We start from the raw sequence: 12,903 nt of genomic DNA, 5'->3' as shown, positions 1-12,903 counted from the left end.
GGCTTGACGATTCGAAGCCCAATTTGGGCTTTAAGGCCCAAAACTAACTCAAGGTTTAAAATGAACTTATTCGTTTGATTAATTAACATATTAATTAATTCTTGCCATAAACAATTAAACCATTTAATTGTCCTTACTCATCTCCTTTGTTTCTTCAATCTCTACCTTACACGGTGTACAATCCATTAGGTTCCTTTTAGCGAGGCAGTGGACGATTAGAACTCTTTCAAATCGATTGTGAATTGAAACTTACTTTCAATTCTCCCTTTAGTGATTATACACGTTTAGGGCTCCACAAACCATGAGTGACACCTAGCAGCATTTCATGGTTACCTAAGCTAATCAGAAGAGGTGGAGAACCTATTCAGTTTAGGATTACAATGCAATACGGTCTTTCTCTAATGCAATACTCTTGACCACATTGTTTAGTTTAATAGTTTATTCATGTCTACTATCCAATGTGATTATCTTACTTATATGATTACCTTGAATGTGATTTAGAACGACTTCCTAAATCTTATTCATACTCTGGCCAGAGATTCTTAATCATATCATAGAGTATTCTCCCTCAAACAGTTTGAAGGTTAGAGATCCCTTGTTGCGCATTCACTTGCCTCTATGGCTAAGTGGCTTAACCCCAACTATGCCATGGACACCCTCTGACGGAGTGACTTTGACATAGTCAAAGATCAAGGACCTAACCACAAGACAACTATGATGCCTCAGGTCAAAGGACTACTTTGCATTATCCAAACCATGAGTTCTCATGTGACATGAGTATGAGAACTCCTCGTTAATCGTGTTCAGTGGACTCATTCGCTATTGAGCACCTACATGCTTGTCTTGGTATCAATCACACCAATGACTCGAGTCCAGTCGCTCTCCCTGAAAGAAGACACATCACGTACTGATCTTAACGGACTGTCAATGCCCAATTGGCAATCCTATGATCACGAACGTTTAGGATATGTATACGAAAAAGAATGGTCTCATGAATCTAACTTGTTTAAATTACATTCTCCTAATTACATATTCCTTGGACTTATCGTTTAAGCATATAACATTTATATGAGACGGCTTAAAACAATAATCTTTGCCCTTGATATTAAACTAGATTAGTTTAACATGTGAAATGTCCGTAAAGTATCATCATATGATTGGTTTTAGGGCACATTTCCAACACCAATTTCGTTTTAGGACACCGAGCCTTAGAAAATTTGTCTCCCTTATTCACAGGTACTTCACCATTGTTACAGTTTTCCATGTTAAACCTTAAAAAAACTCTCTCAATATATCCCTTCTGTGATAATCCAAGAAGCTTTTTGGACCTATCACGGACAATCTCAATGCCAAGTACAAAGTGTGCCTCTCCAAGGTCTTTCATCTTAAAGTTCTTGTTGAGTATGTGCTTGGTGTCCTTAAGGAGATTCAAGTTAGAGCTCGCAAGTAGAATGTCATCAACATATAATACTAAAGTTATAAAGCTTGAACCTGACCACTTAATATAAATGCAATAATCTAACTTGTTTTCCACGAAGCCATGTCTTGTAACAGCTTGATCAAATTTCAAAAACCACTGTCTTGATGCTTGCTTCAATCCATAAATAGAATTGTTGAGTTTGCAGACCATGTCCTCTTTCCCCCTTTCAACAAATCTAGGAGGTTGCTTCATGTAAATGGTTTCCTGCAATTCACCATTGAGAAAAGCAGTCTTCACATCCATTTGATGTAGTTCTAAATCAAAATGCACAATAAGTGCCATTATAACTCTTATAGAATCCTTGGAAGAGACAAGTGAAAACGTGTCATTGTAGTTAACTCATTCTCTTTGAGTGAAACCTTTAGCAACCAATCTGGCCTTGTAACCTTCAATTTTTCCCTAAGCATCCCTCTTGGTCTTATATACCCATTTGCATCCTATAGCCTTGGTTTGAGGATTAGAAGCCATTAATGTCCATACATTGTTCTGTGACATTGATTCTAATTCCTCCTTCATTGCAGTGTTCCATAAAGCTTGTTGGGGACTGTTCATGGCCTGAAAATAAGTGAGAGGGTCATCTATATCACTGAAATCAAATTCACTTTCTTGCAAATACACATAGTCATTTGACATGGTGGTCTTCCTGATTCTCATTGACTGTCTCAATGTAACTGCTGGTTCATTAAGAACTTCAATACTCGGATTCAATTGTACTTCAGAATTTGAAGTTTGATCCCCTTGTGGCTGTAATTGAGACCCAAAATCAACTTCCATTCTATCTACATTAGGATAAATTTCCATTTGATCTCCCTCCTACTCAACTATAGAAGAAGGAGTTATCAAAATCTTCTTATAAGTATCATTCCAAGAAGGATTCTCAATTTGATGAGGTTCTTCAAAAAGGAATTTGCTTGTGACAATTCTGCAACATCTTGATCTTCAAAGAATGTGGCATTGTGAGTTTCTTGAATCCTAGTGTGAGCTTGAGGACAATAAAACTTGAAGCCTTTAGATTTCTCTAAGTAGCCAATGAAGTAGCATGATTCAGTCCTTGAGTCTAGTTTCTTCTCATTTGGATTGTAAATTCGAGCCTCAGCTTTACATCCCTAAACATGGAAGTGATCAAAACTAGGCTTCCTACCATTCCAAATTTCGAAAGGTGTAGATGAAACTACTTTGCTTGGGACTCTATTCAATATATAAGTTGTTGTCTTCAATGCTTATTCCCATAGAAATCCTGGTAACTTTGATCTTGTCATCATACTCCTTACCATTCCAAACAAAGTTCTATTCCTTCTCTATGAAACTCCATTTTGTTGTGGCATTCCAGGTGTGGTGTATTAAGCCACAATTCCTTGTTGTTCAAGATAGAGAGCAAACAGACCCTTGTGTTGTCTAGCCTCAGTGTACCTGCCAAAGTACTCTCCTCCTCTATCCGATCTAACAATCTTAATGGTCTTTCCCAATTGTTTTTCTACCTCAGTTTTATAAACTTTGAAACAATCAAGGACATATGACTTCTCACTAATTAAATAAGTATAACTAAACCTTGAGAAGTCATCAATGAAGTTGACAAAATAAGAGTTACCACAAATGGTTTTAGTTGGAAAAGGACCACAAATATTAGTGTGTATAATTTCTAGCAAATCATGACTCCTCATAGCATCTAATTTCCTAAAATTAGTCATTTTGCCCTTGACACAATCAAACACTCAGTTGCAGTAGCAAAATTCAATTCAGGGATCAAGTTAGTTTTTGACAGCTTTAAAACTCTTTCTTTGGATATGTGTCCTAACCTTTTGTGCCAAAGAATGAATGAATCATCACTGCATGCATCCTCTTAGTGCTTGTGTTTAAAACATGTTGATTAATAAACTCCACAGTACAATTTAAACACCATAAGTTGTCACTCAAGTATGCGGTTCCCAAAACACTATCTAGATGGTCCTTTAAACATTCATCATCTCCTAGAAAAGCAAAACCATTTTTTACAATTTTTGAAGCAAAGATCAAATTTCTCCTCATCTTTGGCACATACAGCACATCACTTAGTTTTTGTATATACCCAGATGACAATCTTAAATGAACAATTCCAATAACTTCTACTGCAACCTTAGTTTTCCTTCACCCATAAAGACATTATAGTTCTTAAAACCAATTTGTTTTGATATCATGAAACCCTCCAAAGAATTAGTAATGTGGACTGAGCAGCCAGTATCAAGCCATCATGAATTCACAAGTATTTCAATTAAATTGGACTTGATACAAACATTAACTTGTTCAACACCCTTACTTTTAAGATAGTCCTTGAAAACTTGACAGTCTTTCCTTAAGTGTCCCTTAGTTTTGCAAAAAAAAACATCTAAGCTTAGAAATATTTTTGGTTTTGACCTTAAGATTGCTAGATCCTTTAATAGAGTCATTTACTTTAGCATATGCATTAGACTTAAAAAAGGTTATCTTGGTATTAGAATTCTTACCAAAGTTTCCAGAGAATGAATTGATTGACCTTTTCGCCTTGTCTGGTTAAACAAAGTTCACTATCTCAGCATCTTTTCCTCTTTCTTGCTCTTGTCTAGTCTTTTCTTGAACACATTGTGCTATTAGCTCATTGACATCCCAGTTTTTGTCTTGAGTATTATAAGACACCTTCAACTGGCTATATTTGCTTGGAAGAGCTTGAAGGAGCATGAACACCAGTTGTTTCTCACCAATGTTGACATCTAGAGAATTCAATTTCTCAGCTGCATTAGTCATTGTCATGATGTGGTCTCTAATTGAACATGTGCCCTTAATCTTGTAAGTGGTAAGCATTGCCATATATCGACTAATTTTTGCCTTTTGAGACTCTTTGAACTTCTTCTCAATTGCTTGTAAATAGTCAATAGCTAATTCATGCTTCTTGATCCCGCCTCGAACAGTGTCAGTCATGGCACTTTCAAGTATAGAAAGTGCCACTTTATTAGCTCTTGTCCATATCTCTCCGCATCAGCTTTCTCAGCTCGAGTACTTTGATTAGTCAAAACCGGCTTGGGAGTGTCAAGGGCTATGTCGAATTCATTAAGTGTCAACAAGAGTCCAATCTCTCGTCTCCACTTCTTGTAGTTGCCCCCTCCAGTGAGAATGAGAATATTTGCCAAGTTCATAGTCCTTAATGATATTGCAGATGCTGCAGCGACCATGAAATCACAAACATGAACTTATTAGTTCCAGATTTCATCTCAACATCCTTTTGCACGTCATGACTATAATCACAGACCCATACATATAGACTTAACAACGGTTTGTTGATAAGCATACACAGAGTCAGTGATATAACAATAACTTAGCCAATATTCTGCAGCAATCATACATCCTTAGACACCGAATGTATTAATGGTGTCTCATACATGTGATAAAACAGTTTCAAAGTTATCAAGATTGAATCAAGAACCAAAATTTGTATTTAAAACTTATATCTCAAATATGTTTCTCACTGCAACAATTTTCTGCAGCAATCAAACTGCAGCGACAAAACACAGTCATATGCAATGAAACATACACGGACATTCGAGGGAATCAAAAGCAATTAACAACATACCTTTTAATCATTGATTTCAAATTCACAAAAGGAATAGCGGAAGCGATTTAGGATTTGAAAATACAAGGTCTTAATGCTTAAAGGAAAAACCCAGATCGTAATTCAAGAATGGAGTAAAAAATTGACTCTAATCTGGGAAAAACCCTCATTCAGCAATGGTTTGGGTTTTCCAATTGTCAATTTTTTTTTTTTAATTTTAATCTCATAGAGTTATTTTGCTTTTTCTACCATCACATCTTTTACAACCTCCAGAATCCGACTTCGATTCTCCATGAGATCACCCTTTTTTTTTTTTTAATAGAATGAAAACACAAACATTTGATCTTTTCATATTGAACTCATGCTTTGTGTGTCTTTTGGCTCTGATACCACATGTTGGCAGTGAATTGACATACAAGACTTAAGCATAAATCAAATGAGGAGCAAGAAGAAAGGCATATCTGCAGCGACTCCAGAACTAGAGGCCATGACAGCAAGCTTTCCAGTGAACCTTCTCTTCTCTCGCAGATGATCCAAGCTCGACTTACAAATAGGTTTCAGTCCTGAATATGAGCATATTTCTGTGAGAAGAGAGGCCACTATATATATACATATAGTCCTTTCCATAATTAGATAGGATTCCCTATTAAAATCCTCATAGGAAACATATACTTGTTTCCTTGTTCCAAAAGATCCGAATGCTATACAAAATCCTTTTAGACCAAGGATCAGCATTCCTCTCATCAACAAGACTTTTCTACCAAACTAAATACCCATAGCTAGTCCCTAGAACTTCTCTATCTCATACTCATTCTAACAGTTTATAGTAAAATCTCGCCTAAATCCAGTAGAACAACATGAGATGGAAAACACGTTTTGGAACTCATGTCAACAAGAATTAATTAATTATATATTGTAATTAAAAAAGTCAAGTCCTAACACTTTCTTAATTTCTGGACTCGATTAAATTAAATGTAACTCAGTCGATAAGTAAATTACTTATAATTAAAGAAAAGGTAAGTTGTCATCGTTTCATCAAAAAATATCTCGAGCCTAAATTCCGGTCAGAATTAGATAGTGATTCATTGAAGTAATACACTAGGTTTTTCAAAAGTGAAAGCCTGACTTCACCGAAAACTGATTAAGTTCTTTTATACATGATATATAGAATCAAACTGTTAGGTATATGAGGGAAAGAAAGAAAGGAAGAAGAGTTTAAATATAATTACTCCACTTCAACTAACACTGAAGCTTTTTGTGATAAAATCTCACATATGACGATTTGAGCTGGTGGTAATTACGAAATTGGGGACAGTGTCTCTATGAAAATTCTACACAAACTATCCTAGTTAATAAAAAAAAGTTCATATAACAAGATTGTAGCTAGCACTTACCGTAATATTAGTAATGTCTCCAACTGCAAAGGTGTTCTTTCGACCTTTGACTCTGAGATTCGCATCTACTATCAACCTCTCATTAACATCCAAGCAATTCAACAAACCGGTTTCTTTGAGCCATGATGAACCAGACGCTTGCTTGTGCATAGAAAATGATAGTCTGTTAGGGGGCGTTTGTTTACCCTTCTTAGCCTTCACTTTATTGGATTGGATTAAGTATTAATGTAGTCTTGTGTTTGGTGGCTTGTGAGATGAACATTAATGGCACTAGGTGGGACTCACTTTCACAAAAGGCTTCACTAGCCGGTCTTAGCGAGAGACCCCGAAACCCACTGGACTAGCTAAGACCTTCCATCGTCCTCTCTTGCCTTCGTCCATTCTCGCTGCATCCTTTATCACCTTCGTCTGCTTCGCTACCCTAGGTTCATTGACCTCGATTTTCGACGGCATGGGCTTCAATGAAAGCTGGAACTTGGATGATAGAAATTTTTTTCGATGGTTAGGTTCATCCATCTCTGTCTCCAATTTTCGACAGCATCAACCTCGACCTCGATTTTTGACGGCTGGGTTCATCCATCTCTTTCTCCAATTTTTGATGGCATCGACGTCGACCTTGATTTTCGACGGCTGGGTTCATCCATCTCTGTCTCCAATTTTCAATTTCTTAAATCTAATTCACAATTTATCCCAAATTTTCATTAAGAAAATAGAAAATTAGGATCTGCATTTCTTGTCAAGTTTTAGAATTTTCTGGTCAAGCATTAAGAGTTAACTCGAATTTGGGGATTAGATTAGGGAGAAAATTGCGATTTTCTCACAATTGAAGAAGCAGATGTTTGGGATTGTTTGAGATTGTGGGAAGAAAATTGCAATTGGCTGTTGCTGCTTGTAATTTCCAACAAAGAAGAAGAAGAAAGAGTCCCTGCTTGTAATTTCCAGCGAAAAAGAAGAAGAAAGAGTCCCTGTTTGGACCCAATTTGAGTCATTTGTGCTAATTTGGTGTCAGATTTGTGAATTGCGTGTTGAAAATTTTCTTATCCTACTTCTTAGTCTGACACTGCACCAAACGCTTCACTAAGTTAAAGTCAGTCCAGTTTAGTCCCTGAAGTTAGTCCAGTCCAAGATAGTCCGGTGCAACAAACGCACCCTTAGAGTATAAGAAATTTTACAGAAGTAAATCCTAGATTTCTAAGCTAAGGTAATTCAAAATAAAAATCACATTTACCGTTTATACTTCAACAATCCCCTTTAAATGATGAATTGATTTCACTCCAAGTATCTCTCTAAGTTTGAAGAATTGATCCTTTACAAGTGCTTTTGTGAAGATGTCTGCCAATTGCTCCTTGGTTCAACAATACTTCAAATCAATTATCCCTTACTGCGAAGCTTTTTTAATAAACTGATACCTTCTATTTATATGCGTGGTCTTCTGGTGGAATATGAGATTCTTGGTGATTGAAATTGCATATCACAATGCAATGGAGTTGCTTCAGTTCAAAATTCACCAAAATCTTCCAATACAAATCTTGACACACCCCGACCTGAAATGTCCACTAAGACCCTGAATCGAGATGTGTTGGCTAACACATGGAAGGTGACAAAGCCATAAAGTGTAGTGTCATGGAAAATGTGTATAAATTTAAACCTAAAGTGCCTAAATACAAGAGTACAATTGTGAGCGGGAATGAACCCATTTCACACGTGATGACAGAGCATATGTAAAGTACAGTAAGGTAAAGTAAGAGTTATACCATCAAAGGTAGCCCCCTATACTAAGATTTGCCAAGAATCCTTGTCGATACAATAGTTCAGTTGCTAAAACTTGGAAGGGCGAAAAACAAGGGTGAGTGGGCCCGAAAATAAAGCTTTAATAAAAACCTTTTGAAAATGTTATAATCGACCCCTCCCCGTAAAAAGTATAGTTTCCAAAATATACATACTATGTATAGTATGAAAATACCTACCGTAGCCTGCAATATATCAAAATATCAATATAGCATAGTATCCCATACATAAACATATTATGTTCGTAATCATATAATCTCGCAAAGGCAAACATATCATAACGAGTGCTCATCGACACTTGCCGACACACCAGTTCATGTAGAGATATTCTGGCATGAACATGATTGGGTGTAATTATAATATACGCTCTATTGCTACAATCACGTTAAGACTAGCGCTATTTACGATCACATACGAGTCAGAGTTGCCTATTGCAACTTGTATGACAGGACTAACAACTACATTGATCCAAGGTGAGCGTGCGGTGTGGATGTGAACATACACGTGAAAGATTGGCTCTGACCCTGGGTGAGCAGTAACATCGGGTGCAGCAAACGATGAGCATAAAACACAAATATAGTCATGCCATAGTGATTCGATAGTTCTAATCAACATACTATCATTCATAGCCGTAAACATAATTATGACATCAATAATCATACCATACCTGTTCAAGTCCAATTTGGCCGGGAAAGGCTCAAACTCGTGTTGAACCCGCCGGAAACCTTAAGTTGGGTGGCCTTTGATTCGACTTCTCCAGTGCTCCGCCGCTCCAACCAAGGCTTGAGACTTGTTCTTGGGTTCAAGAGGAGTCGACCCATGGTGGTGATCGACGGAGTTTGCTTCAGGAATGGCAGATCGCCGCCATGAGACCCTTGGCGCCACAATGTGTGTTCTTCCTAATTTCTTGGCCAAATTAACTTGGGTTTGATGGAGAAATGAAGATGAGAGGTCTTTGAGTTGATTCATGGTGGTGGTGTTGGAAATGTGCCCTAAAACAAATCATATGATGATACTTTACGGACATTTCACATGTTAAACTAATCTAGTTTAATATAAAGGGCAAAGATTATTGTTTGAAACCGTCTCATATAAATGTTATATGCTTAAACGATAAGTCCAAGGAATATGTAATTGGGAGAATGTGATCTAAAGAAGTTAGATTCATGAGACCATTCTCTTTCGTATACATATCCTAAAGGTCCTGACATAGGATTGCCAATTGGGCATTGACAATCCGTTAAGATCAGTACGTGTTATGTCGTCGAGTGGATCCTACCTCGTGGTATCGAGAGTCCTTGCGATGTGTTTCGTCTGTGGCCAAGTCCAATTTGGCCGGGAAAGGAAACTCAATTTATAGTTTAAGCTAATAACACAATGTTATGTCCGTTCTCTTATATTTGAGTTCAAATTGTTCTCTTTTAAGTTTTGTAGGCGATGACCTTTTATCGATTGTCAAGGAGGTTTCATGGGACATGCTCTATCTTCTCTCTTCCCGGTTGCCTCCGCTAGGGTTGGAAAAGCTACATATTGCAATGTAAGTCGAAAACTGATTGAAAGGTTTTAGAAACTTTGAATTTTTTTGATGATTTGGTATTCAAAATTCTGATTATGTTTTAATTTTTATCCGGTTTTGTGTTCGAACAAGGCTTATGATGACCGGATGACGTGAGTTTGCGGATGAAGGGCTCTGGAATGCTAGAAAGCGTTGAAGGTGTGCAAGAATTGAGTTTTTTTGTTTTGTTTGGGTGAATGTAGAAAGGAATTGGAAGAATGATGAAAGTGCTTACATTTTGTTGCAGGAGTTGGAATTTCAATGATGCGTGGATGAATTTGTTGAAGTTGTGGTGGCCAAAGCTTGACATTGGGATTGAACCGCTGGATTGGCAACAAATTTTTTGGGAAATGCATCTTCAAAAGTATTGCTTTTTTTGTTTTTTCTTTGTGAAAGATTGTTCAGTGATGATTGCTATTGTCAAGTTAGACCGTTTTTGTTTAATTGGGATTCTTAAATTTGAAATTCAAGGGATTTTAATTTGATGGGATTAACATTCTAGGTTGGTTTTGAATTGGGTGGTGGCAGTGTCACAACTGACATTTTCTATTTTTTCTTTTATGAATTTAATCCTTTTTTTAGTGAGTTTTCAAAATAGGTTCTTATAAACCAGTAAAAAATTGCATATTTTAGTTGGTAATTAATAAAATTTAATAGTTCTGTATTTTCTGAAGTGCAAGGTAAACACTGTTACATAATTTCGACTACTTAGGATTGGCTTTATTACTTATTGGGTTACTCTGTTATTGTTTTTGGTTGCACATATGATCCCTTGAACTTGAATTTGAGCACTTGTTTTTTTCCTCACATCGAGTATAGGCTAAACCACTAATTTTTTTCCTTATTACTTTCTTTTAAATGTGAGATTGTCTATTGTTTGTTTAATGGCTGTTTGGATGCTCAAAAATGTTCTTTGTTTTTTTCTTTTTGAACCTAAACGGATGATCAAATTGGTATAGATTCTGTTTTTAGTGTCCTTTTGTTTTATCAATTTACCTTATTTCTTTGAACCAAATGCAAGTTCCAATATTGCATTGTTAACAAAGTAAATTACATGAAATTGAAGCGTTATCTGATTGAGAAATCTCTTTTTGTTTAAATAGTGTTACAAGTTTTGTGTTTATTTTTTTTCCCAGTAGGTGGGCTTAAAAGAGATCAAGCATGCAGGGTAATGGTAGGATCAACATATCAAAGTTAGAGATCGACTCTAACTCTATTTCCATCTCTCTCTCTCTCACATACAGAAACATACTCTCTGCAAATGTGAAAACGTCATCATTGATTATTCAGATTGGTCTTTGATTCATTTTATTAATAAATTTTCAGTTCTCTGATGGTTGATGTTACATGTTTTGTGGGATTGCATTTTGGGCACATACTATTGTATTTTAAGGTGTAAAGCTTCTTCTTGCTGATAACACTAACTTTTTGCACTCTAGAAAATTCTTCATTTGATTCAATTTGGTTTTTAATTTCACTGTTTTTTGCTGCTGTGAAATGTTAATTACTATTATTTGATTGGTTCGTTTCTTTGTTAATTTATCCGCTGAACCGAATTATAGTTGCCATACTTATAAAGCATATAAAAACAACAACTTTGAAAGATCTTTTTAAACTCAGGTTTTGCTCTCAAAGTTTTGATCTTCACATTTTTTCTGCTGTAATTGTTTGTGGGTTGTGGTTTTTAGGTGCTTGAACGTTGATTTGTTTGCTTTTGAGGTAGTTCCTGTTTATTTCATTGGATGATATAATATAAATGAATGATTTAGTTTGGTTTGGATTCATAATCTAGGCTTTTGAATTTTGATTCCTTGAATTTCCTATTTTTTTAGTTTGAATTCCTTGATTACGATATCTTGAATTCCTTGAATTTCCTTTTTTGGGGTTTTCTCTCTCATTTTTTGTGTTTGTTTGGGGTTTTATTAAATTAGGGCTCTTGCTGATTGTAGTCTCTTCTTGATTGCTTTGAAAGAAAAAAATAATTGTTTATTTTTTATCTCGACAGTACTCTCTCTCTTTCTCGATCTAATTTTAAGTGATTGAAAATTGGATTTGATGATTTTATTAATATTTTTTGTCCATGTTTTAGTTGTTAATTGTCTTATAGAGCTTTTTTTGTTTTACTGTAATATTTGTTGAATTGAAAAGGTTTGAAGGCTCCTGCTTGGGAACTCAGAAATCATTTTTTGATCTTTCCAGGTACACCCATATCTATATCCCAAACAACTATTAATATTTATCTATTTGTTAGAAAAAGTTTTTGCCTTTTGGGTTCAATTTTATCTGCTCTCTATATCAGATTTGATGTCTTCTAAGTCCTATTTTTGATTCAGCAATGCAGGTTGCATTGTCGCTTGAGAAATTGACAAATGAAAAGCTCTGCTCAATTGGCAGTGCAAGACATCCATTCTTATTGAATGTTGTCTTCTTAGCATAAGATGATTAGGTTTAGGTGATTATATTTTGTACCAGTAACACCATTTGGTTCGTGTTATGAATTAACAATCTTACTATGCTATGTTCATCTTCGAATTTACAACTAACAAGTTGTTAAGAAGAACAAAAGTAACATCCCACATTGCCCAGTGGTGTGGATCATGTAAGTCTTATATATATATATTCTCATCTCTACCTAGCACAAGACATTTTGAGAGCCCACTGGCTTCAGGTTTCATTGGAACTCCAAAGTTAAGTGAGTTCGTGAGAGGAATCCCATGATGGGTGACCCACTGGGAAGTTCTCATGTGAGTTTTCAGAAACAAAACCGTGAGGCCGTGGTCAGGACCAAAGCGGACAATATCGGGCATAAATATCTAGTAAACAACTAAACGTAGACGGACCTAGATGTCCACTTGCTTAACGAGTTTAACAATTAAATTCTTAATATTACGGTCTGCAGCCTGCAATACCAACAACTTACTGTTGTCCCGATAAGTAAGTAACAAATTCCCAAGGGTGTAATATTACCATCATGCCCTCCATTGGGAGATACACATAAATCGTCTAATTAGTGCCTCGACTGCGCTCACGAACTACACTCTCGGGTGATATCGTCAATAGTGCGCAACTTTGCTACATCGCGATCTCAATCATACAAATACCTTTTAGTAATACTCCTCTGTCAATC

General features: G+C 36.1%; 1 protein-coding gene across 1 annotated transcript; it reads right to left on the bottom strand.

Moving 5' to 3' along the window:
• Positions 1–4,006: 4,006 nt before the first annotated feature.
• On the bottom strand, positions 4,007–4,411 carry LOC126617036 (uncharacterized). Its single transcript, XM_050285113.1, has one exon. The coding sequence runs from the start codon at positions 4,409–4,411 to the stop codon at positions 4,007–4,009; it is 405 nt and encodes a 134-aa protein (XP_050141070.1).
• Positions 4,412–12,903: the final 8,492 nt, after the last annotated feature.

Source organism: Malus sylvestris, chromosome 3 (assembly GCF_916048215.2).
Source record: "Malus sylvestris chromosome 3, drMalSylv7.2, whole genome shotgun sequence".
Taxonomy (NCBI): Eukaryota; Viridiplantae; Streptophyta; class Magnoliopsida; order Rosales; family Rosaceae; genus Malus; species Malus sylvestris.
The sequence above is the reverse complement of the archived record's forward strand: the minus strand, read 5'-3'. Positions and strand labels throughout refer to the sequence as shown.